General features: G+C 60.5%; 1 protein-coding gene across 3 annotated transcripts; it reads left to right on the top strand.

The window, feature by feature from the left end:
• Positions 1-1579: 1579 nt before the first annotated feature.
• Positions 1580-23572, top strand: EPHX2 (epoxide hydrolase 2; the record flags this gene model as incomplete). 3 transcript variants are annotated; one of them, XM_084232559.1, is made up of 19 exons in its annotated part: positions 1580-1680; positions 2783-2867; positions 4712-4871; positions 5831-6021; positions 7414-7536; positions 8759-8833; positions 9942-10037; positions 10524-10602; positions 11234-11268; positions 12939-12965; positions 13901-13986; positions 14828-14939; positions 19104-19175; positions 19653-19686; positions 20913-21015; positions 21456-21525; positions 22041-22121; positions 23322-23380; positions 23494-23572. In XM_084232559.1, 19 exons carry the CDS (start codon positions 1580-1582, stop codon positions 23570-23572), a joined length of 1668 nt encoding a protein of 555 aa, XP_084088685.1. The 3 variants fall into 3 exon arrangements, with proteins under 3 accessions (XP_084088685.1, XP_084088684.1, XP_084088686.1); XM_084232558.1 differs by lacking the exon at positions 19653-19686 and having other exon boundaries at positions 20864-21015; XM_084232560.1 differs by lacking the exons at positions 1580-1680; positions 2783-2867; positions 19653-19686 and having other exon boundaries at positions 4670-4871; positions 20864-21015.
• Positions 23573-23704: the final 132 nt, after the last annotated feature.

Here is a 23704-nt window from a genome sequence, read left to right as displayed (position 1 = left end):
TCGGAAGCCTTGGGCCTCTGGGCGCATCTGCAGTAGCACTGACAGGTCAGGCGGAGTCCCCATGGGGTGGGCTTGTGGAGATGTGTGGGCCCTTTCTCTCTCAGCCTTGAAACCCAGGGTAGCCACTGACCTCTAACTGTGACCTTTCCAAACTCCATGCAAAGTGTTCTGTCACCCAGTGTCATCCAAGCCCAGCTTCGAATGACCTTGCTGAGTTATTCCTACCGCGGGTAGGACTGACCGCCCCTGCGTCTTCAGTTCAGCTCTCAGGACGCATCTCACTCTCGGGTCTGGGGCTGGTGGAAGTGATGGCGCAAGGGAAGTAAGGTCTAGGGGTCAAGTTCACTGCAACAAAACACCCCGAAGTGCCTCATTCCTCTTGCTCATCAGATTGGTGACTGGGCAGTGCAAGAAAGTCGTAGTTCTTGGCTTCAGAAAGCATCTGATGTTGTCTCACACGTTTAGAGAAACCGGGGAGGCTCCCTTGGATAAAGTCCCAGGTGACACCTAAGAGGGATGTGTCTCAATGTCTCTGTCCTGAGTCGTGTGGCGAGGAGGGACAGCAGCCAGACCCTAGTTTTCATTTGTGGAGCTGCGCATGGAGGCACTTGGAGCCCCAAGAAGCAGCTGCTGGGGCCTCAGACACCCCAGGCAGACGAAGACAGGGGTTCCAGGAGCACCAGGAGCTGACTGTGTGGAAGCTGGCACGCTCCAGGCAGCGCTGACACAAGCAGAATTGCAAAGGGGCAATAATGGTCCGATTTTATCTTCTTAGCCTCGTTCCATGGGAGATGGGAACCAAAGAAGTCTGGGTTGCCACACCACGCGTGGGGTGTTTTATTTTTATTCTTGACAGACAAGGCACCTACAAAAGAAGGGTGCCCAAGCTGTGACTCTGCGGGGTGAGCCGAGCAGGAGGAGGACACGCACCCAAACACGGGGTGAAGGCTTGCTCCCCGCTGCCCCGCTACACACACACTGAAAGGGTCTCCGTGTCCCTCCCCTGCAGACCTGCCTGCCAGGAGGGGGAGGCCTGGTAAGTTTGCCTTGAGCAGTCAGGCCCTCTTGGGAGGCCTTGGGGAGGCGGTGGGGATGGTGCCCGCGGGTGCGGGTGCTGGTGCCCCAAGGGAGCCCCGGGAGAAGGGCGGGAAGGGGACTTGAACCAGACAAGGCCAGAACCGGGGCGGGGCAAGGGCGGAGCCTGGACAACCACCGGGACGGGGCGAAGGCGGAGACTGGGCGGGGCCTGGACCCGACAGGGGCGGGGCGAAGCGGGGACTGGGCGGGGCTGGACAGCCACAGGGGCGGGTTGGAGGCGGGGAGTGGGCGGAGCCTGGACCCGACAGGGGCGGGGCGAAGCGGGGACTGGACAACTGCTGGGGCGGGGCGGAGGCGGAGACTGGGTGGGGCGGGGAGAAGGCGGGGACTGGGCGGGGCTGGACAGCCACGGGGCGGGGCGGAGGCGGGGCTGGGCGGGGCCGGGGCCGGGCCGGCCGGGCCGGGATCCCCTCGGTCCGCTGAGTCCGCCCCAGCCCCGCGCCGCGCTGTGTCCCCCTCCCGGAGCCGCGGCCGGGCCGCGATGGCGCTGCGCGCGGCCATATTCGGCCTGGACGGGGTCCTGGCGCTGCCCTCGGTCCCCACCGCCTTCGGCCGCGCCGAGCGGGCCCTGGCGCTGCCCAGGTAAGGGGCGGACCCGGGAGGCCCCCAGAAGGTCCCCCCTTCCCCCCTGGCCGCAGCCGGCGGGTCGCGGGGGGGGGGGCGGGGGGGGGCTGAGGAAGGTCGCAGCAGGGGCCGCCCTGGGGGAGCCCCGGGGCTCCGGCCTCGCGGGCGACAGAGTTGCGGGGGGGCCCCCCCACGGGAGAGGCGGCGCCGGCCGCCTGCTGCCCGCTTCGTTCCGTGCAGTAGAAGGGGCCTCTGGACGTTGTGCCGAGATTTAGAAGAGAAAGAAGTTCCCGGCGTCGCAGGCTTCCTTGCAGTGAGCTGGACAGACACCCCAAAGCCTCTGGGGCGCGCACCCCGCAGCCCCGGTGCACGCGCTGCTCGGGAGGGGGTGTCAGGGACGTGGAAGAACATGTCAGGGGGGAACCCACCAGAATGTGAAACGATGCAGTAGTGTTCAACTCTGGGGAAAAGCTACAAGTTGAAAAGTAGCTGTAAGGAACATTCCCGGGATTATGGATCCCGGGTGGGAATGAGCAAGAATCATTTTTTCTTGTTTCTCCGCTTGTTCAATTTATGAACATGCTTCAACTCCTCGGGTCAGGAGGAAGGACAGCGTCCTCATTTGAAAAAGGAAAGATTACCCCGGCCCCCCAGCCGGAGGAACCGCTCAGTCTCTGGCCCCAATAAGGAGCAGGGGGTGGGGGGGAGTTCTACCGGGGTGAGGCTTGTGATGCCAAAGGCCAGCAGAGCCTCTCACCTGTTACTCCCTGGAAATGATAGAAGATCAGTCTGCAAACAGGCTCCATCTAAAGGGGACTCAAAATCCAAAGCAACCCTCATTTTTACAGATGTCAAAGCGAGTTCATCTAAGCCAACCCAGCTGAGACCGACTATTAAGCAATACTTTCCCTAGGAATTTTTATGAGGCTCCCATTAGATCATATGTAAGGGGACAGGGCAGCTGTGTCCCTGATACCTTTCTTTAGCGCATCCTCATTCATGTGCAGAGTGATCGAGCTGGCTTGCCAACCCCAGCCCACTGTAAACATTGGCCTGGAACAATGTGCGGAGCTTTGTTGTTGTTGGAAGGGTCACCATGTGGCTGCCCCGTGTCTTGCAGAGGCTTTCTGATTGATGCTTTCCAGAGAGGAGGCCCCACTGGTTCCAGCACCCGCCTCATGAAGGGAGAGATCACGTTTTCACAGGTAAGACTGTTATAAGGCAGCCCCGATATTGAACGGGTTCCTGGCTGTGGGTCCTCACCCGCGCACTTACAAGGGACTTATGAATACTCCACTGCAGGCACACACAAAAGGTTCATAAAAGGTTTATTTACAAAGGAAAGGGAAATAAGGAAAATGTACAACTCAGGGAGAAAATAGGGAAATAAAGTCTTTAATGCGTCCTACCCGATCCACCGACCTGGAAACCCAAAGGCACTCTCCGAGCTGGCCGGACGCTGCGAGCTGGCGGAGAGCCAAAATGGGGGACCCCCCCAAAGCCCACATGTCTGGCTTTATACCAACCTGGCTGCTGAACCCCACCCTCAGGTCCCAGCCACCTTCCCTTGGGTGGTGATGGGATGTGGAGTTCCCAGTGTCTTTGGCTTTGGCCTGGGGTGGGGGTGGAGTCCACAAAGCCTGTATGGGATTAGCTTGAGGACAGCCTTTTCCCCCTAACAAGACGACAGCACACAGACCCCTTCAGTAGCCTTCTGTGTCGGCTGCCAGTGAGCTCCCCACGGCAGGGCCACGTCGGCCTCACCCGTCCACCCTGGGGTGGGCTGCAGGCGGAGACACACAGAGGCCTATTAGAGGGGCTGTTTCCTCTTTGGGGCCAAGCAGAAACTCTCACACCAATGACTGGGGAGCATCCAGGCCCCCAGAATCCGGGCCAGAGCGGGGGTCACATTCCCCATGGACGCAGGGGTTGGAGTGGGTTTGTGGTGCCTGCTGTGAACACCCTGCACACGCCCCAGCTTCTGGCCTGAGTGCAGCCTTTAAGAGACTCCGGTGCCCAGAGGAGGTGGTCGAAAAACAGTAAGGTCATGCTCCAGGCTCCTTAGGCTCGATTGACCTTGGGATTGAAGGTCATCATTTCCCCTTGTGTTTGTGTATCCTCTGCACACTGGTGACAGCTCGGTGAATTGTCACAAACTGAATACGCTCACACCACTGGCACCCAGACAAATTAAATATGATGCCTTTGGGTGCCCCTTTCTGCCCCCAGACACTGCCCCTCAAGACGCTGGACTTCTAGCTCTTTGGCGCCTATTTAGCCCTTGATGTGAGGGAATCACGCGGCGGAACTCCTTTTGCAGCTGGGCCTGTTCTTCGACATTCTTTTTGTGACCATCTTAGGTGTTGGCACAGGCGGCTCCAGATCGCCTCCTTCTCGGTGCCGCATAGTATTCCCATGTGTGACGATAGTCCTGTCAAGAGGATCCATCCTGCCGGAGGGCTTCAGTTTGGGAGTGTCACCAGCAGTGCAGCTATGACAGTGTGTAAATGTGCCACAGTCCATCCTGCCATCCGTGGGGGCCTTGGTTTGCTAGCACCACCTACCCAGGGCTCAAACCATGGGACCTCAGGGTTCTAGAGTCTAAAGCCAGATGTCAGCAAGGTTGGCTTCCTCTGAGGCCTCTTCCCTGGGCTTGTAGGTGGTCGTTTCCATCCTGCATCCTCGCAGGTTGGTCTCCTCTGTGTTTATCTGTGTTCTAATTTCTTCTTTTTATAAGGACACCAGTCTTTCTGGATCAGGTGGCCCCTATGACCGCATTTAACCTTAATCCCCTCTTTAAAGGCTTATCTGAAGCCCTCAGGGTGCAGCATACATATTTGGGGGGAAGCAGCCTTTAACATGGGCATTGAATTCAGGGTTCTTAGGAACAGCACTGCTATGAGCAAGTCTTAGGGAGCAGAATGTCAATAGAAGCAGCCACACCACATGTCAGGGTGGGATTCGGGACCACGGGGAGTCCTATGTCAGGGACAGCAGATGCTGCCGGGGCCTCGCTGGTGCCCTGACACCCCCTCGCTTCCTGTGACAGTGGGTGCCGCTCATGGAAGAAGACTGCAGGAAGTGCTCCCAGGACTCCGGAGTCAGCCTCCCTGCGAACTTCTCTATCAGCGAGATCATTGGCAAAGCGATCACCGCAAGAAAGAGCAGCCAGCCCATGCTGCAGGCAGCCCTGGCTCTCAGGAGGAAGGGTAAGGAGCCGGCCCGCCTCTGACCCGGCCGCTCCAGAGCCGTGGGCGTTGGGATCAGAGCGGCGGGCCTGGGGGGAAGCCATCTCAAGATCTGGCCCCACGTCGGTTCATTAGATGGCAGAGGAACACAATCAAAATAGCTGGGAGGTGAAAGACCTCGATTCTCCTGTGAGAGTAATAACAACTGGAGGTCCAGGAAGGGACTAGTTTGGGTCACTGGCAGTGACCGGCTGCCCCAGCCTCTCGTCACAGTGACTGTACAGCAGGGTCTGTTAAGCCACTGCTCCCCTCAGCAGTGTTCTTCTGTCAGTCTGTCTGTTCTGCTCCCCACTCTGTCTCTGGTGAATCCTCTCACCCCCCCCACCTCTGGCCTGCACCCCAGCTCTTGTATGCATAAATAAATAAATGTTTAAAAAAAAGAAAGAAAAAATTTAAAAATAAAATAAAACGAACCAAACCAAACTCAACAGAAATCATGGAGACAGAAAACACTGGTGAGGACCCTAGAATGGAGTGGGGGAGGGGAGGGGGTTGGGGATCAAGAAGCAAAGGCTTCTGGGGACAAAATTGATAACGCGGGAGGTCAGTGCAGGGCATGGGTAAGAGGGCGCTGAGCTCGTAATAGATTCCTTGGGATGATCGTATCCCGATGCCGACAAGTGTCGCGTCTTTATGTTGCACACCGGAAACTGCAATAATGCTGTGTGTCGGTCACGCTGCAATAAAAAGATGGGCTGCGAGTGAAAACACTCGGGTCACACAGCTGACAAATGTCACACCTTGCTCTGCAGCAGCAAGGGACGGAGCGGTGTGGGGTCTCCCCTGGGCTGCACTGAACTTGCTCTCATGGGTGTCAGGAGAGACTTGTGGGGGGCTGATGTAAATGAGGACCCCGTCTTTGGGGCCCAGAGCTGCTCCGAGCTCTGTAGCGGCCGGCTCACAGGAGACCTCTCGCTCAGGATTCACGACCTGCGTCCTCACCAACAACTGGCTGGATGACAGCGCCCACAGGGGCAGCATGGCCCAGCTGATGTGTGAGCTGAGGCCATACTTCGACTTCGTGATCGAGTCCTGTCAGGTCGGAATGGTCAAGCCCGAAGCTCAGCTCTACCAGCTCGTGCTGGACACCTTGAAGGCCAGCCCCAGCGAGGTAGGTGGTGCTCCCTTTCTGGGGAGGACGTTGCTCCAGAGAGACTGCAGGGAAGGAAGTGGGGGAGCCGTGAGCCGGGTGGGACTGGCAAGACCCTTCCAGGCCCAGTGGCTGGTTCCGCTTCTTCTGGGCCAGGACTTCTCCAAAGGGCTTTTGCTCTTCCCTTCCCCTTGAAAGTTCTCTCCGATGCGGGCATCTGGCCCCTCTCTGTGGCTCCTGTGTGACCTTGGTCAAAATAGACGTTGTTTTGACTGTTTAGGGTCTGAAACGCAGACCCTGGACACATTCCCAAGACCACAAAGGTAGTCAGGGTCAGCTGGCAGGAGGGTGAGCAGGAGCGGGCCCCAATATCGCCAGAGGCCCCCTCCAGACTCCCCCACACTCTGAATTCTGCCTCATATGCCTCATATGAAACAGATTCCCTGTTTCAAAAAAGGCAGTTTTCCTGGGTTTGCCTGCTCGCGTCATCCCAGAGACAACTGGGCCAAGTTAAGTTACTTTTCCTCGCGGCCGGCGCCTCCGTGTTGTCCTGACCTCGCCCCCCCACACGGGGGTGACATGGAGCCCTGAACCCCAGTCCTGGAGCCGTCCGCTCCCTTCTTGCCTGCCTCTGCTCTGCTCAGCCCTGCGTCCCGTGTCACGTGTGATGCCAGTTCCACATTGACGTGACTGCTTAAAGCTGTGTCTTTCCACTTACAACTTGTCGGGTCTAAGCCTGCCCGTGTCTGGGCCGTCGGTCAGTGCTCCCTGCCGTCCTCTAAGCCCCAAGGTCTTTCTCTTAATCTTTGATCCATTCAGGATCTCCTTGGGGGTAATATGTGAGGTAAGAGGCCAGTTTTGGGCCCCAAACAGTTAACCAATCACACCCACGCCATTAAATAATCTTTTTTGCTGACGGCTTGGACACGGGATGTTTATTAGAGGCTAAACTGTCATTTGTTTTGGGGTCTGCTTCTCGACTCCCTTCAATTTCACTGACATCTTCCTTGTCTAGGACCAAGTCTTTTTTTTTTTTTTACCTTTTATGGCTTTAAGCGTTTATTTTCTGCTCCTGCTATAGTCCTTTCCAGATTGGTTGGGGTCTATTCATGCTTGTTGATTTTCCTGGAGGGGTTATACCTTCCCAGCCAGGGCACATCCTTCCTAATCTTCCAGCAGCTCAGAATCCAGGCTGAAACCTCAGTGTGTGTGGGCACGCGTGCACCGTGTGCACTATCGTGTGCGTGCCAACGGGATTAGATGGCTCTTGTGAGGGTGGCAGTGGCTTGGAGAGCGGAGCCAGCCCCCCCACCTTGCCGGGGAGTAGCCGGCTTTGCTTGCCGACGCATCTCTGCCCCTGGCCCACGTGTTGTGCTTGGCTCGGTGACGCTGGGTCCGTGCCCCTGGGCTCAGGTGGTGTTCCTGGACTGCCTCGGGGAGAATCTGAAGCCGGCCCGCGACCTTGGAATGGTCACCGTCCTCGTGCACGACACCCAGGCGGCCCTGAGGGAGCTTGAGAAAGTGACCGGGACACAGGTAATGCTCGTGGTGCTGTCACTCACCTGTGCTGAGGGGGCGGGCCCCCTATGTAGGGCACATCATTGCCTGGTCACTTGGTGGGCAGGAGTCCGGTACCAGCTGTGCCGTCCACTCGACTCCCTGGAAGGACTTTTGTGAACGGGGAAGATACTCTGAGAGCAAGAACCGAGCCTGGGCCTGGCGCCAGAGCCCAGGGAACCGCGAAGGGGGCTCTCTCCCACCTCCCGCCGCTCCTGTGACACTGGGAGTGGAGCCGCTGGGTTTCCCAGGGCAGGCAAGCACGGTCCTCGCGGCCTCCCAGCCACGCGGAGGCACATGGTGCTGTCGTTGAGTCCCACCCGTGCCCACCTCGGGGCCTTCAGAGGGCAGAGGCTCTGCCCTCGAGTAAGGAGGGGCGGGCGTCCTCGCGCAGCCCTGGGCCTGCCTGGATAGGCTTGCAGTGCCAAGCACAGGCACCTGTTCCTGCGTCCCTGAGTCCCGGAGGACAGTGGCCGCCTTCACAGCAAAGCCTGCTTCGTGGGCGCGGAGGCACCCCTGCGCTGGCTCGTCTCACTGGACGTCAGAGGCCGCCTGGCCATGCTGTCAAAGGGCAGGTGTTGGTTTCCCATTGGCACAGATGGGGGGCTGAGACGACAGTCTCTGGGGAGCGGCAAGTCTAGGTGAAGGTGTTGGCAGGGTTGATTTCCCCCGAGGCCTCTCCTTGGCTTGCAGAGGCCACCTCCCCCCAGTATTCTCATCTGCCACCCCTCAGGGCCTCTGCTGGCCTCTCTCCTTCTCAGGACCCCAGCCCATTCCATTGGGGCTGCCCCAGGGAGCTCCTCTAACCTTAATCAACCCTTTAAAGACTTTCTCCCAAAGGTGGCCGCACTCTGAGGCCTTGGGTTGGGGACTCCGCAGCTGCGTTGCTCACTGCTGGGGACGGTTCAGTTGGTGATGACCAGGCTGCACAGCACGTCTCTGGGCACACCCCGCTGAGAGGCGGGGGAACAGAAAGTGCAGAATGGCGAGGGGATTTCAAGCTGAAGGGGCCTGTCCGCGTCCCCTGGCCGGAGCTCAGTGCCAGGACAGGAAGACTGCCCGGCAGAGGAGGGGCATGGTGGCCAGTCACCCAGGGCTCGGGAGGCTGTGGCCCAGGGCCAGGGGCACTCTTCCTGGCCCTGTGCCTTCTCGCCTCGCGGAGGGGAACCCCGCTGTCTCACCAAGGCTTTCCTACTTCCAGCTTCTCCAGACTGCAGCGCCCCTGCCGGCCCCCTGCAGCCCAGGAGATGTGAGCCATGGGTATGTGCCCATAAAGGTATGTCATCCCCAGCCCCCTGAGTGTGTGTGTGTGTGAGAGAGAGAGAGAGAGAGAGAGCGCTTACGCAGAGTGCACCCCAACCACATCACTAAAGTAGCCTGCAGGGACATTTAATATCAAGGGCACCCTGCATCCGCAGTTTATAAGGGGATAGTAGTATTACCCACGGGCTTCTCTGGAAGTCCGCGGAAGACATGGCCCGGGTCTCAGGTCGTGTGACTGATCAGATTCCTGGGACCCACAGGCCGCGTGGGGCCTGCAGTGGCCTGGGGGACTAAGTGCCTGGCTCCTGCCCTGTGTTCCTGGGGGAACATTCTTCTCTCCAGCAGGTGTTTATCGAGCTCTCCCTGTGTGTCCCACAGAGAGGTGTGGGAGCACCCAGGGCCAGGCCGTGGGCGAGACCCAGGGGCTGGACAGCCGAGCGGGCCTGCTGGCATGGCCAAGGCTGTGAGCTTCTCCTGGTCTCACGGCGGGACCTGCCTGTCTTTGTCATTGGCCCTGGGACAGTGCAAAGGGCCCTAAAGCTTCCAGTCAGCTCAAAAGCAAAACCAGGTCCCAGCGGTGGCTTGGGGCCTGGTGAGCCCGTTTGGGCCCTGGCTCTGGCACTTACCAGATTTGCAAATTCGAGCACATTTCTGGCCACTCTGGATCTTGAGCGCTGAGGGCCCCAGGCTTGGGTCTGAGCCTCCACCGCACACTTGGTCATTCCAATCCTCTCCGGGCCCGGACGTCTAACCACAGTCAGACTCCTCGTCAGACCTGGAGGAGGGTGGTCAGAACTGCCTTAACACCCCCTCCTCCCCAGCCCCCAATCAGGGGCCTGGGCAGTGACTCTGGGCACCCCAGCTGAGCCCCGCTTCCACAGCTGCTGGGGCATCAATCCCCATTTACAGAATGCCACCCAACCTGGGGTGTAACAGATCTTTCTTGTTTTCTGGCTGTTTGGCAATTTTATTAACATGCTGAAAGGACGGGCGAGTATGCGCTGGGGTGTCACCTGAGGAGGCCGGGGCTACAGGGCACCTGCAGTGACCCTCAGCCATTATGGAGCCGGCCCGCCTCCGCCCAGCCCCACGGTCACTGCCGCCCGCTCTCTCTTCTGCAGCCCGGGGTGCGCCTGCATTTTGTGGAGCTGGGTTCCGGCCCCGCCGTGTGCCTGTGCCACGGCTTTCCTGAGAGCTGGTTCTCCTGGCGGCACCAGGTAAGGGAGGGAGGATTTACCTGTCAAGGTGAGAGGAGGGGTAAGGTGAGTTAGTGTAGCCCCGCCTGTGCATCGTTAAGCTGAGGCCTTAGAGTGGAGCGTTGTCTGCAAAGTGTGACCACAACCCCTCAGCAGCATGGGGGCCGAGATCGTTGCAGAGCTCCGCCGTGCTGGCCTGCGCGCCTCCTTGGCAGTCTAGAGAAACGCAGACTCCTTCGGGGCACTCAGCTGGGACAGCACTGCGATGGATATGGAGATCTGCTAGGCCTCTCCTGGGAGAGGTGCTCTGTCAGAGGGGCCTCTGGATGCAGTGTGCAACCCCCGCCACTGTCCATGGCCGTCCCACCCAGGCCAGGCTCGCCCCAGCCCCAGGGTGAGGGCACCAGGTTGTGCCATGTGGCGCTTTGAATGAGGTACAAGCAGAGGGGGCATGTGAGCAGAGTCTGATGAGACCACACTGGGGTGCCTGCGTGCTGTGTTTCCTAGATCCCTGCTCTGGCCCAGGCGGGCTTCCGGGTGCTTGCTGTGGACATGAAGGGCTACGGAGAGTCGTCCGCTCCTCCAGGTGGGTTGGCTGTCTACACCGTCCTGTGTCAGGCCTGCCTCGTGCCCAGGCTCTCCTGGCCCATTGTCTCCCCCAGTCCCAAGTCAGAGCAGGCTGCCCTTCGGGTGGCTCTCGTCCCCTCACCCTGTTCTGTCTCTGTTTGAGTCCCCCCTTCAGTTCTTCGGGGTGTATACCCCCAGCAGAGGCATTGCTGGACCCCATGGCAACTCGTAGGCCAGATTCTTCACCCAACATCTGTGGGTGCCAGTGAGTGTCTATCCCAGAATGGGGCTTGGGGTCCTGAGCACCTGTGAAACGATGTGTGGGTTTACAATCGTTTTCCTAGGGGGTGGGGGGGTCCTCTGGCTTTATCCGTTCAGAGGCGTCCTCAGCCCAGACGACCAGACACTGACGGGCGCTGGGCGTGGAGGCGGGAAGGTGAGCCTCCCCTCCTGGTCGGGCTTCTGCCACCAGCTGCCCCTCAGCAGGGCTGTCGCAGTGGGGGGCCTCTGGGCACGGAGTGTGCGGAAACCTGGGCCTCCGCCTACGAGAGAATGAGCTCACTGACTTTCTTAGGTGCAGGGGACCTCTTAGTTTTTGTGGGTGTATTTTTAATCATGTGACTTAAATGTCCCTTTATCTGTAATTGCAGAACTAGAAGAATACGCCATGGAGGTGCTGTGCAAGGTGAGAGGGTCTGTGCCAACACCAGCAGCATCTTGCCTACCCTGGTGCCGTCGTGGCTGTGAGTCAGGCGTGGGAAGGGGTCTGCGCAGGCGTCTGGGTGTCCGTTCTCAGCGCTGAGATGACACTTGGAGCACGCGCGCCAGCTTGACCGCCTGTCCTAAGCACCTGCAGGGGGGAGACAAATTGCAGGAGGTGAAGTGATGGCGGCTAACAGCTCGTGGGGCAGGTTTGGATCCTGTGTCGGCGGCCACACCCCTCCCGGCTACCCAGCTGTCCCCTCTCCATCCTGAGGATCTTAAAAATGTATTTTGGTGAAGCCGTTGCTGACCTAGGTCTAGGGCGCGCGTGTGCCACAGACCTGAGGTGCAGTTCCGAGACCCGCGTAAGCACCATGAGGGGGGCGAGACCCTCGTCTCAGCTTTTGTGGGGTGGGGCCGCCAAGCTCTAGGAGGGGGGACTGATCTCACCGGCGTCCAGCCCGCGGGCAGAAGCCAAGGCTGAAGGGGCCGAGGGGAAGAAACAGCCTCCTGGCTGCTGGGAAAACCCACCGCGCAGTCATGGCGTGAACATGACAAGTCTCGCCGTCACAAGCTCGCCCCTGCGCCGCCTCGAGCTGCCTAGAGTCCCCCTCAACCCTGCTGCAGCTGCCGTCCTCGGGGAGCAGCAGGGCGCCTACTTGCCACTTGGCCTCTTGCCTGTCCCCTTCTGGCCTCTCTTGTATGCAGCCCACATGGGGGGCAGGAAGCGGCGAGAGCAAGGTGCCCGCCCTGGGCAGCGAGGCGGGGCTCCTGAAGGCAGTGCTGGGGCCTCTGTGGCAACAGGCAGAGGCCCCTGGTGTGGCCTGTGGACAAGGGCCAGAGTCCTGGAGGAGGAGCAGGCTGGGAAGCCCGAAGGCAGTCTGCTCTGGGCTCCGGTTGGCCCGCAGCACGTGCCTCTCTGCACCCCAACACCGCCACCCCCCGGGCAGCTCCTCCTGTGCATGACCTAGCATGGCCACCTCTGTCCTGATTCCAGATGACCTTCGCCTGCGACCCCTGCTTCAGTCATGGGGGGGCATCGCCGTGGGCCAGTGTCCACTCTGGGTCGGGGGACAGGCTCGCAGCCAGGCCTGTCCAGAGCACATTTTCCCTTCTTCCTCCAAGGAAGAACCACCACTCGCCTTGCCATGGAAACATCCCTGCTAGCGGGACAGACCGACGTCCCCTCAGTAGCTCCCTAAACCTGTTGGGGGGCCTGGTTACCAGACGGTGCCGTGGCCCAGGCTGCCAGAGCAAAGCCTGAGTGGCCTCAACCACAGAGGTGCATTCCTGCCCCCGGAGCCTGGAAGACCGGGGTCAAGGTTCCAGCGTGGTTGCCTCTGCGGCTCGGAGGGGACAGTCCCCCCCCCCCGGGTCCCCCGAGGTCTCCCCAGGCACCCGTCGGTGTCCACCTGCTGTTCTTCCCAAGGCACCTGTCCTGTTGGGTCAGGCCACACTCGTGCCCTCACTCGACCTTAGTCACCTCTTTCCTGACCCCCCCCCCCCAAATCCAGACACGTGGCGAGGGGCTGGGGCGGGGCTTCCGCGTGAGAGGACACGACCCTGCCCCTAACCAGGGCCACCGCCGACATTCTGGCCCCAAAGTCCCCAAGGGGAGTGACCGGGCTTCTGACACTGCGTGTTCTCTCTTAGGAGATGGTCACCTTCCTGGACAGGCTGGTAAGTGACTGTTTCGAACTGACCTCCTTGGGGGATGTGGTGAGAGCTGAGCGTGCGCCCGTGACAGCGTGGCTCGCCGAGGGGCCCCCGGGGTGCCGCTCATGCTCCCGGTGCCGTGGCTTGGGCAGGGCCTGCGGCTGAGCCAGGAGTTGCCCAGGGCGAGGGGCAGGGAGGACAGACGGGAGCAGGAGGGGTCTGGAGAGTGCGTCAGAGCCCTGGGAAGGACGTTCCGAGGGCGGCACCTGCTGTGAGGATAGGAGCGTGAGCGTGAGCGTGAGGAAACGGCTGTTCTCGGTGATGAGTTGCCCTGAAGAGGGACGAGTCGCTGGGCCTGAGGCAGGGATGGAAACCAGGTTGCAGGACTTGGAGAGGCCGTCAGGTTGGCATTGGTGACTGGCGTCGGCCTGTGGGAAGTCACACGGAAGGAGCCAGAAAGCCCGGGCGAGGGGCCCCTTCTAAGATGGCAGCCGGGGGGCCTGAGAGGCCCCAGCGTCACTGCAGGGGCTGGCGGCGCAGCGTGGGGTAGAGGAGAGAGCCCGATTTCAGGGGGGCCCTGGTCTGAGCTGTGGCTCTGCTGTTACCACCCGTGCCACCCGGGCAGGTCACAGCCGGGCCTCCCTTCCCGCCGGGTGGGTTTACTGGGGCGCCCGGGGGTGTGGACGCGTGGCGGGCGCCCCGGGTATAGTCAGGGCTCAGGAAGGAAGGGGGCTGGGAGGGGAGCGCAGACCCAGGTCAGTCAGGCTTCCTTTAAGCAAAAGAAAAGAAAGTGAAGCAAATTTTGACCATAGGGAGAGGGAGTTCATGGCTTCTGTCTCTCACAGAGATTTAAAGTGTCAGCCTCTGTGCAGAGGGGAGCGGGGCCGTGGAAGGCGGGGGGTGCTGAGGGGCTGGGCGGCCCAGGGAGCGGCCCCACAGGCTCCCTCTGCGTCCCCCAGGGCCTCTCTCAGGCGGTGTTCATCGGCCACGACTGGGGCGGCATGCTGGTGTGGAACATGGCCCTCTTCTACCCCGAGAGAGTGAGGTGAGTTCATCTGAGCGTCAAGAGCTGGGGTAAGGCTGGGATTCAGCTCCCCCTAGAATCGTTCCTTGGGTCTTAAACCCCAGAAAACTTCTTTGAAACAAGCATCTTGTCTGGGACAGTGACACTTAGCTCACCTTAGCTCGAGGGCTGTCGACACATGAACAAGAAGAGCCTCCCGAGCTAAGTTGGGGAGCAGGACTGACCCCTGTGGGGGATGGGAACCAGCCCAGCAGGGGTTCCATGGCCAACTTTGAGGGATGTTGGGAAGGCAGCAGGGATGTGGGATTCCTAGGATGAAGCCCCAGGGACACTGGACAGGGAGTCAGAAAATGGGGGCTTCCGTTTTGTCCTGAACTGGCTATGTGGCAAATTGCTTCCCCTGAGGCCTTGGGTTACTCAACCAAAGGGGTGCTGCCAACCCCAACACAGCTGGGCCACCTTCAGGGTGAGAGGATGCACCCCAGCCCAGCTCACAGGCTGCAGGATGAGGGGACAGGCCTTTCCAGGATGCCAGCTGGAGCTCCAAGGGTGGGATCTGAGCCCAGAGAGTGGTCTTCAGGGCCACAGCCCCTTTGGCTGGCAAGCTGCAGTTGGAGCCCACCTACCTCCCCTTTTAGCCTGGGGCCTTAGCACATTGAAGACCATCATCCTCAGCGGCCTCCTGTGTGCCCCGGATAACCAGGGTACTTTTTGCCTGTCTGCGTCTGCAAGAATGGAACTTATGGAACTCTCTGTTCAGTTCAACCCAATTGAACGACAAGATGCTGCCACCCCCGTCCCCCTTAGGGTGGTGGGTGTGAGGTCTGCTGGCCCACCCTCCGCTTCTGGCTTCCTTCCTTAGGGCAGTGGCCAGTCTGAACACGCCCTTCATACCAGCAAACCCCCAGGTGCCCACGATGGAGGCCATCAAGGCCAACCCCGTGTTTGATTACCAGCTCTACTTCCAGGAGCCTGTAAGTGGGGCCCGAGCCGCGATCCTGTCACCGTCCCCACTGGCTTGATGACCTCTGTGCCCTTGAGGTTCCGAGGCGTTGGTCAGGAGTGATGCACCCTTTCCAGGTGGTGGCACCTCCTGTGTGTGGGTTTGGGGTGGCATGGGGGTGGGGGTGGCAGAGGACGCACAGGTTCTCCTGCTTCTCCAAACTGGGGGGTGTCAGGGAGACTGAGCGCTAGTTTGGAGCTGCCCCTCTGTGATCACAGGGGGCACTTATGCCAGGCCCCAGGTGTGCCTGGAGAGATGTGGGGGTCTTCGGGTATCACTCCATGTGTCACAAAGTCCAAGATACCTTTTGGAGGTGCCACAGAGTTTGGTGATGGGGTGATGGGTGTCCCCCATTTCACGGAGGGCAGCAGCATGAGGGCACCGGCCCGGGGCGCTCTCCTCCCCGCACCTGCCTCATCTGTGTGGGGTTCTTGCTACCCCTCCATTTGTAGATCTGGACCCCAGTGTCCAGTTAGGCCTGGGTAATTCTGTCACTGGAGTCCGGGTCCGGGTACGACTGCTCCTAAGAGGACACTCGAGAGACGGGAGTTGGTGGAGGAAATCGGCTTTCATCAGGAGCCAGCCTCCTGAGGACCTGGCGGGCCGCTGTCTCAGAGGCCATCTCCCTGAACTGGGGGGGAGCAGGGGCTTCCATGGGGCAGCCCTAAGGAGCTCGAGGAGGCGAAGGTGTCTGCGTCGTCAGGATTTCAGAGAAACCGGCAGGACGGCACCGCATGTTCCTGCCGCGGTCCTGAGGCCGTGGCCTGGCCCTCGTCTCCTTCCACCTCTGTCCTGGTTCCAGCTAGTCTGGTCCGGATTCTGTAGTTTTGTCTGCAAGAAAAGATAAACAGCAGCAGAGCAAGAACAAACAGAACAAGGGCAGGGAACTTGGGGTGACCAGGAGGGTGACAGTTTCCGAGAGGAAGAGGATGCGTCCCAGCATTGGGGAGAGGACGGGCTGGATTAATAAAGAGCAGGGGGGCGTCTCCCCACCCCTCTCTCCCAGCCCCGGCCCTTCTGGTCCTGGGAGGGTCCATTTCCAAGCGGGGTCATGATCACCCCACTTTCCATCCAGCAATGTACTCCTCTCTGACAGCGATCCCATTGGTCAGCTATTTCAGGCCATGGCATCGGCAGCCGCCTCCAGGCGCAGGGTGGAGAGATGCTCATCTGGCCTCCCTCCCTGTCCCCCCAATCCCCTTCCCTGGCCCTGGTGCCCAGGCCCTGCTCTGCCCCATGCAGGAACCTTCCCGCTTCCGCCCACTTGCACTGAGTCAAATCATCTGCCTTAGTTTGAAGTAGTCTTGGTCTTCAGGGCGAGAGCTGGGGGCCGGTCGTCTGAGATCGTGGGGTCTCAATAACCTGGAGATGTTAGCATAAAAGACTGTAATGGGGTGCAGCTGCCTCTGGGAACCACAAGAAAATGTAGATAAATGTTTACAAAAGGAGAAGGCATGTGAACTGGACCCAGGCTTTGGTGGGCGGGCAGGAGAGGGAAAGGCTTTTTAGCCAAGGGGACAAATCGCTGAAGAAGCAAGGAAAACCCACAGGGATATCTGACAAAACAGCCATCCTCCAGAGGAGTTCCAGAAGGTCTGGAATGTCTTGCAAGTGCCCACAGCTTCAATGTGTGCATGCACTTTTCCAGAAAAAAAGAGTCCCTGACCTTCATCAGAACCACAAAAAGCCGTCACAATGCCCTGAGGCTTCGCCCCCGTCATGGAGGGTGTCAGAGCTTCCTTTTTAGGGCTGAGTAATCGGTATTCCACCACCTGCATACGCGGCCCCCAGTCTAGGGCACCTGGGTTGCAACAACAGCTTTCAGGTGCTGCCTGGGCCGGGTATTGATCCTGCTTGGTTTGACTTCAAAGCCCGAGTGTGTCATCTCCGCCAGATGCAAGGAACTTTGCCCTTTAGTCTGTGTGCCCCGCTCCAGCCAGCAGAGAGGGCGGGGTGAGCAGGATCAGCTCAAAGTCCTGATAAGAAAAGTGACCTGGGGCCAGAGGATTGCTAATTCCCGCCCTGGTGAGGGCAGGGTCGGGGGCTTCAAAGCTTCTTGGTGCCTGTGGAGAAATCAGTTGTTCTGGCATAGCAGCTGAGCCTCAAATCTGCAGGAAGAGCTGAAGGGGTGAATTTGTTCTTAAGAACAAAGATTCTTGGCAGGAACAAGCAGAATTCAGATCCGCTGTCTGGTCAGGCCCAGGAACTGGTTGGGGTGAATGTAGCAGCTGGGGCTGGTCGGGATCGGCACAGGGGTCCCTGCTTGGGGGTCCCACCAGCCTGTCTGCTCCCTACTCAGCTGCAGGAGGTGGGGCCCAGGGGGAGGAGGACCCAGAGTCCCCCAGCACCCACCCTGAGCCTGAGAGTTGCTCTTCATCTTATGGTTTATTTTCTTGCCCGCATTCAGCTGAGTCCGAAGCTGTTACCTGCTTGGGAACCATCCAGCTAGATCTTTCTTTTTCGGGTGAGGAAACTGAGGGCCAGAGATAGGAGGTGACTTGGCCCCATTGCTTCCTGACTGAGTGGGGAGCAGCAGCCTGGTCAGGGCCAGGCACCGGAGCACATCTGGGGCAGGAACCCCAACCTGTGGTCAGCACCAGTCATCCTGCTGGGGGTCGGGCCTGCTGGCCCACCCACGTCTGCAGCTCAGCCCTCTCTCTTTCTCCCCTCCGGCCAGCCTTTGTGGGGACCTGCTATCCCCAGCTTCGGCCCTGTCTGTGTGTCCCCCACCACGGCCAGGGGGACAAGAGTGTATGTCCATGGAAACTCACAGGGCCCAGCTCCCAGAGGGCAGGCTCCAGTGCGCTGTGGTCCCTTCCCTGGTGGACGCAGTGCTGGCCGCCGCGGTGCAGGGTGGCCGCTGGTGTGCGGCCTCATGAGAAACAGCCCTCGCCTCAGGACATCCTTGCAGGCTCCCATTTCACAGGCGAGGGAACCCAGGAGATACGGTCATCCAGTTAATAAGGGTCCCTCACGGGGCTTGAACCCCGTCTGTTTGTTCAAAGTCCGCTGTTGACGGTGCTGGGACCACAAGGGAGGGCTGGGCATTCCATCCAGCTTGGGCTGATGCGTGGGCCTGAGTATTGGGTAGCGCCTTTCAGAAGTTACAGCCTGGCCTTCCGGGCAGGGCGCCCAGCCAGAGTGAGCTCTTCCTCCCTCCGCCCCTTCACGCCTCCCCTTTGACCTCAGGCTCCGCTTGATCTGCTGTGCTTTGAGGTGGTGGAGACGAGACCCCCTGAGCTCTCTGATTTTCCATTGGCCCTTTGGCGTCCATCTGCTCTGCTAAGGACCATTTGAGGGCCGAGGCCTGGGCCGGACCTCGAGGCCTTTGGAGATTCCTCCCCACACCGAGACATCCCGAGCTCACCCAGCAGCGGCTGTTTCTGGGGTGGGGGCTGCTCCTGATAAATAAGAATCAGCTGCCAGGCGCCCCATGGGGCTGCCCAGGGCCTGCATCCATCAAGGTCCCTCTGGCCTCGGTATTCGGGCACCTCGCAGAAGTTTGATCCCCCTTGTTGCCGAAGCTCCAGGTGAGAATGGCTGCAGTGCACACGCCGACATTTCCGTCAGAAAATCCCCCAGTGCTGCCCCTGGAGCTTGCTGGCCAGGCGTCACGTTTGGGTCCCGGGGCAGGGCACAGAGGGGGCAGGACCTTGAAGTGCGGGACTCCGTGGGGGGAGGGGACTGAGGGGCCATCGCTGCAGGCTGTGCTGACCTGGCGCCTGCAGTCATGTAGGCCCAGATCCAAGGAGCTGCTTGAGAAGTGACTGCAGCAAAATGAGATGTGAGGTGCTTCCTCGTGGCCCTCAATGCTCAGGCCCCGCTGGTCCCCCAGCCTATTCCCGCACCAGCGCTGCCCCGTCCCTCCACGGGGTGCTCACAGGCGGGACATTCTCACCAGGGAATTTCAAAACCCGGAAGGTAGCAGCATCTGCACGCCCGCCTTCTGGGGAGACTCTGTCTTGTATTTTATTTGCACTTTTTCCCTCCCGCGTTCCAGTCTGGAAATCCTAGCGTGGCTTCCAGTGAAACTTGTCTGGGTGGGCAGCGTGGGGGCTGCCACTCCCAGTCAGATGGGGGAGGGGCTGTCTCCGAGAGTCCTCTGGAGTCCCTCATCTGGCCCGGATTGTTTTAGGGGGTGGCGGAGGCAGAACTGGAGCAGAACCTGAGTCGGACTTTCAAGAGCTTCTTCAGAGCAAGTGATGAGGTGAGTGGCTGGGGGGGGCTGGGGCTGGTTGTGCAGGCAGGGGGTTGGGGGGGTGACACAGCCGGGGGAGGGCTCTGGATGGGATGGCGCGATGGGGGGTTGGGGGGTGCTGGGCGGGGGCAGGGGCTGGGTGCAGCTTACCTTCCCTCTGACACCCACAGTCGGGGCTTGGGCCCTGGTTAGCAGGACACTCACACCCTCGCTGCAAGGCAGGGACTGGTCGTGTTCGCTGCTCTGCTGGGTCACTTACGTTCTCTGCAAGTTTGGTTTTTTTGTATTCCTGGAGAATCTTGCTTAGCTGCAGGCTCTGTTTGCTGTCTCTTGCCGAGTCCGTGCGCGCGTGCGCCAGAGTGCACAAGGTTTGCCTGTTTGTGCAGTCTGATGGCGTCCCACGTCCTCTCGTGCCGGGGTGTCGAGCACTGTCGCAGGAGGCTTCCTTCCCTTCACCCACGTCATTTCTAACTTTTCTCCCTCCAGGGTTTTCTCACTGTGCACAAAGTCCGAGAAATGGGTAAGAGCCCTTCCCAGGAGGGGAGGGAGGCAGGAGACCCTCCCGAGGGCTGTGGCAGAAGCTGCCACCTGCCAGCCTTGAACTGGGCTTGCTCACCATAGGCCCCCACCTAACTGGGGTCTGGGGTCCCTTTCCTGTGGGGGCTTTGGAGTCAAGATTTTAAACAACAAGAGCTGGGAGGAGACTTGGAGCTCTTGGGCAGTCCCAGCCTCTGCCCATAGGAGCTGGGACTTGGACAGGAGCCGACTTCCGCGAGTCAGCTGGGCATGCGAGATGGGGGTTGGGCGACACCCCAGACCCATCTGCTCTGTCATTGTCCACTGGCCTTTCCTCCGTCCCAGGACCATGTCCCGATCACTTCATTTCCCTCCCGTGGAGACTGGTGGGAGGCAGGGGCAGAGCCATACGCAGGAAACAAAATGTGGAGCCCGGAGTCCGGTCTCTAGGGAAGACAGCATAAAGGGGGAGGTGCGCAGGTGGGGTCCCTGCTGCGGGGCAGCAACCAGCCAGGATTCCTGCCCAGCGGTGACACCTGATCACTGGTCCCTTTGATACATATCAGGGACGTCTGGCCCCAGCTCCTGCACTGCCAAGGCTTCAAGAGCCTGACAGTGGTGAGCCAGCCCTGTTCCACTGCCGGCACTCATAGCCCTGGCGACTGTCCCTGTGAGACGGCAGCAGTCCCAGGACTGCCACTCGGCATCATAAGGTCACGCTGCAAAGGGCCTGGGGACTGCAGGACACAGCGTACATCCCTGAGAAGATGGGGTCCACACCAGGGACACGCAAACACCTCCTCCCTGGCCTGGATTTTCTTCCAGGCCAAGAGGGAAATCAGAGCACGTGCTTGAGAAAATGCCCAGACCCGCGGGGCCACTATCTGCAAAGGCCGGGCGTTCAGCTAGCTCGAGTTGGAGTCTGAGGGAGAGGGTCTCTGGGGGGGCCGGCAGAGCCTGGAAAGTAGAGCCTGAGGGGCGAATAGGGGCTGAGGGTCTGTCCTCGAGCATGTCTTGGATGTGAGGCCTGTGTGTCCACGCCTCTGGGTTCTAGAATGACGGTGAGAGCAGACCTGGAGCTCGAGAGGGGACTTGCAGGAGCGCGAGGCCTCTGCTGTCCAGGCAGATGCGCTAGCAGGAGGCCGTGAGGGACTGGGCCTGGGCCGGGACAGCAGCCACAGAGCTCGGTGGTCTGGCTCGGCCTGGAGAGCGACAAGTGGCCTTTTGCAGGAGGCCTGTTCGTGAACACCCCGGAGGCGCCCAGCCTCAGCAGGATCACCACGGAGGAAGACATCCAGTTCTATGTGCAGCAGTTCCGGAGGTCTGGTTTCAGGTAGAGAGAATGGGCCCCGGGCCCTCTACCTAACGGGAGGGGCTCCCGCACCCCTGGTGGAGGGGGAACCTTTGCACCACGCCCTGTATCCTTCTCCCAGGGTCCCCAGGGTAGGGGAGTGTCCTCTGAACAGTGAGGGCTTAAGCCAAGCTCCCCACCTCCCAGGCTGGGCCCCATGGGGCCGGCCCCCTGTGTTCCCGAGGCCCACTTGGGCTGTCGCCCTCCCCCACCGTGCCCCACACCTCTGCTCTAGACCCTGCTCACTAGATCCTGGCAAATGTGAGCCCCCCAACCCCCACCGGCACCCTCAGCTACCCGTGCCCCTGCAGATGCCCTCCTGCCCCCGGGGAGGCTGCCTGCGTGCAGAGCTGGCTCTGGGGCTTCATCGTCTACTCAAAACTTTACTGCTTTACCCCCACCCCGCAATCTGCCCCCCACAGAGGCCCCCTAAACTGGTATCGGAACATAGACAAAAACTGGCAGTGGGGCTGCAAGGCCGTGGGCCGGAAGGTGAGTGCCCCCCAGTGTGAGGGGACCCAGGGCTCAGGCATTTGCCCCCCATGGGACATTGAGCTCTCGGAGGTGGAGGTGACTCAGTGACCCCCCCCCCCAGCCCTCTGGAGCCCTGAGGGTGGGGGTGGGGCTGAACCTCCTGAGCTTCTAGTCTTGCCTTGATCTTTCTGGCCTCCCTGCCAGAAGCCTCCCCCAGTCTCCCAGAACTAGAGATTTCCCAGGGTGCTCTTACTACGTAGAATTGAGGGTTTCAGGGGCTCCGTGCCAGGGACCAGTCTGTGCCCTGCCACCTCACAGCATCGCTGCAGGCCTCTGGCGGGGATGCTGCTCCCTGCAGACACGGTGGGGACACCCAGCCTGCAGTGGCGCTGAGGGGGAGCTACAGGGGAGGGAGCCCCTCGCAGGACCAGGAGCGCTCCCCCCACCATTGGCAGGGGTGGCCCTGGTGGCACAGGCTCAGGAGGAGGGGTGCCCCCCTCCCCGCCACTCCTACTCCTGAGCCCTCTCCCCAGATCCTGATCCCAGCCCTGATGGTCACCGCAGAGAAGGACCCGGTGCTCGTGCCTGAGATGTCCAAGCACATGGAGGACTGGGTAAGCGGGTGGTCCTGCGCCAGGGCGGCGGAGCCTCTGGGACGGGGCTCAGGTGTCCCCAAAGAAAGACGGCCTCGAGGACACAGGGTGGGAGATTCAGCTGCAGCACTTGTGAGCTTGCAAGGGGCTTCCTCGTAGCATGCCCCTCCGGGGAGCAGACGCAGGCCCCTTGCCGGCACCTGCGTGGCTCTCGCTCACTCCCTCCCTCCCTCGCCCACCAATTCGCTCTGCTGTCCCTGCTCTTGAGTGACCTGGACAGCTGGATGGGGTTTGGGGAGTGAACAGGACACAGCCCCGGGGCCAGGGCTCACCAGCCCTCAACCCACATGCAGGGCAGCAGCGTGGGGTGGGCATGGCCGGGAGCAGGGTGCGTGTGGGACGTGCCCGGGGTGGCAGGTGCTCGTGAGTTTGGGGGTTTGACCAAGTCTGCTGGGCCGGGCTGAGCTGTGCTCACCGTGGGCAGCAGGGCCGTAGCGGGCAGTGACAGGTATGGGCCAGGTGAGCTGCTCCCTCTGCTGAAAGCACGGAGTAGGGCAGCAGGGGGGAGGCCTGCGGGTGGGGTGGCAGGGCTGGGCCCTGTGTCCCACTGGGGTGGTCTCGGAGCCCGGCTGGGCTGTGTCAGCAGGACTCAGTTCAGAGTGCATCTAGCGGGGTGCTGCCAGGGGGCCCCGGGGGCTCTGGAGCCACCTAAGGAAAGGGGAGCCTTTGGTCTTCACCCTGATGCTTGCTGTAGGAATTCCGGTTCCTTAACTGGCCTTGGAACTGACCACTGGCCTCATGGACGTGCGTTATGCTCGGGAGGGGCCACTCCCAGCTCCGGGAGGAAGCTGTATTTTTTCTAGCATCATCCACCTAGGCCTGTGCCCTGAGGGTCCCCCATGTCCCAAGCTGTGGCACCAATACCCACTCGGCCCCTGGTCCTTGTTGCTCTGACTCTCAGTGACCTCCAGGTTCCAGAAGGGGGGCCTGCATGCAGCACCAAGGGACGAGGGAGGCAGCCTGGGAAGGGGACGTGTTCACTGCTGCTTGGTGGCAGCCAGACAAGCAGAACTTTTCAGGGCTGGGAACGCCAGGCCCTGCTGGTTCTGGAGGGAGCAGCAAGCAAGATGCCCCCCTCTCAGGGCCTGCCTGTGGCGCGAATCCGAAACCAGACTCACGGGTCTCCTGCCATTTACTCACTTGGGTGAGGTTCTCTTCCAGATCCCCCACCTGAAAAGGGGACACATTAAGGATTGTGGCCACTGGACACAGATGGACAGGTAAGCAGGTGGAGCGCTTCTGGGTGGGGGGGCATTGGAGCACCTCAATAAAGGCTTTCCTGCCTCAGGGTGGCAGGTCTGCTCAGGTGTGAACTGCCTTTGTTTTCTCCCAGGCCCACCGAGTTAAATCAGATCCTCATCGAGTGGCTGGAGGCTGAAGCCAGGGACCCACCGGTGGCCTCGAAGCTTTAGAGCAGGGCTGTTCCAAGCCTGGCAGGCACCCCAACATCTTCATCTGCTGGCATGCTGCCCCAGAGGGGGCCTCCCCCACCTCTGTTGTAACCGGCACCATTATGCTGAGCGGGTTTGCAAAGAAAGTGATAT

This window comes from Talpa europaea (assembly GCF_964194135.1).
Source record: "Talpa europaea genome assembly, chromosome: 4".
In the NCBI taxonomy this organism is placed as follows: Eukaryota; Metazoa; Chordata; class Mammalia; order Eulipotyphla; family Talpidae; genus Talpa; species Talpa europaea.
The sequence above is the reverse complement of the archived record's forward strand: the minus strand, read 5'-3'. Positions and strand labels throughout refer to the sequence as shown.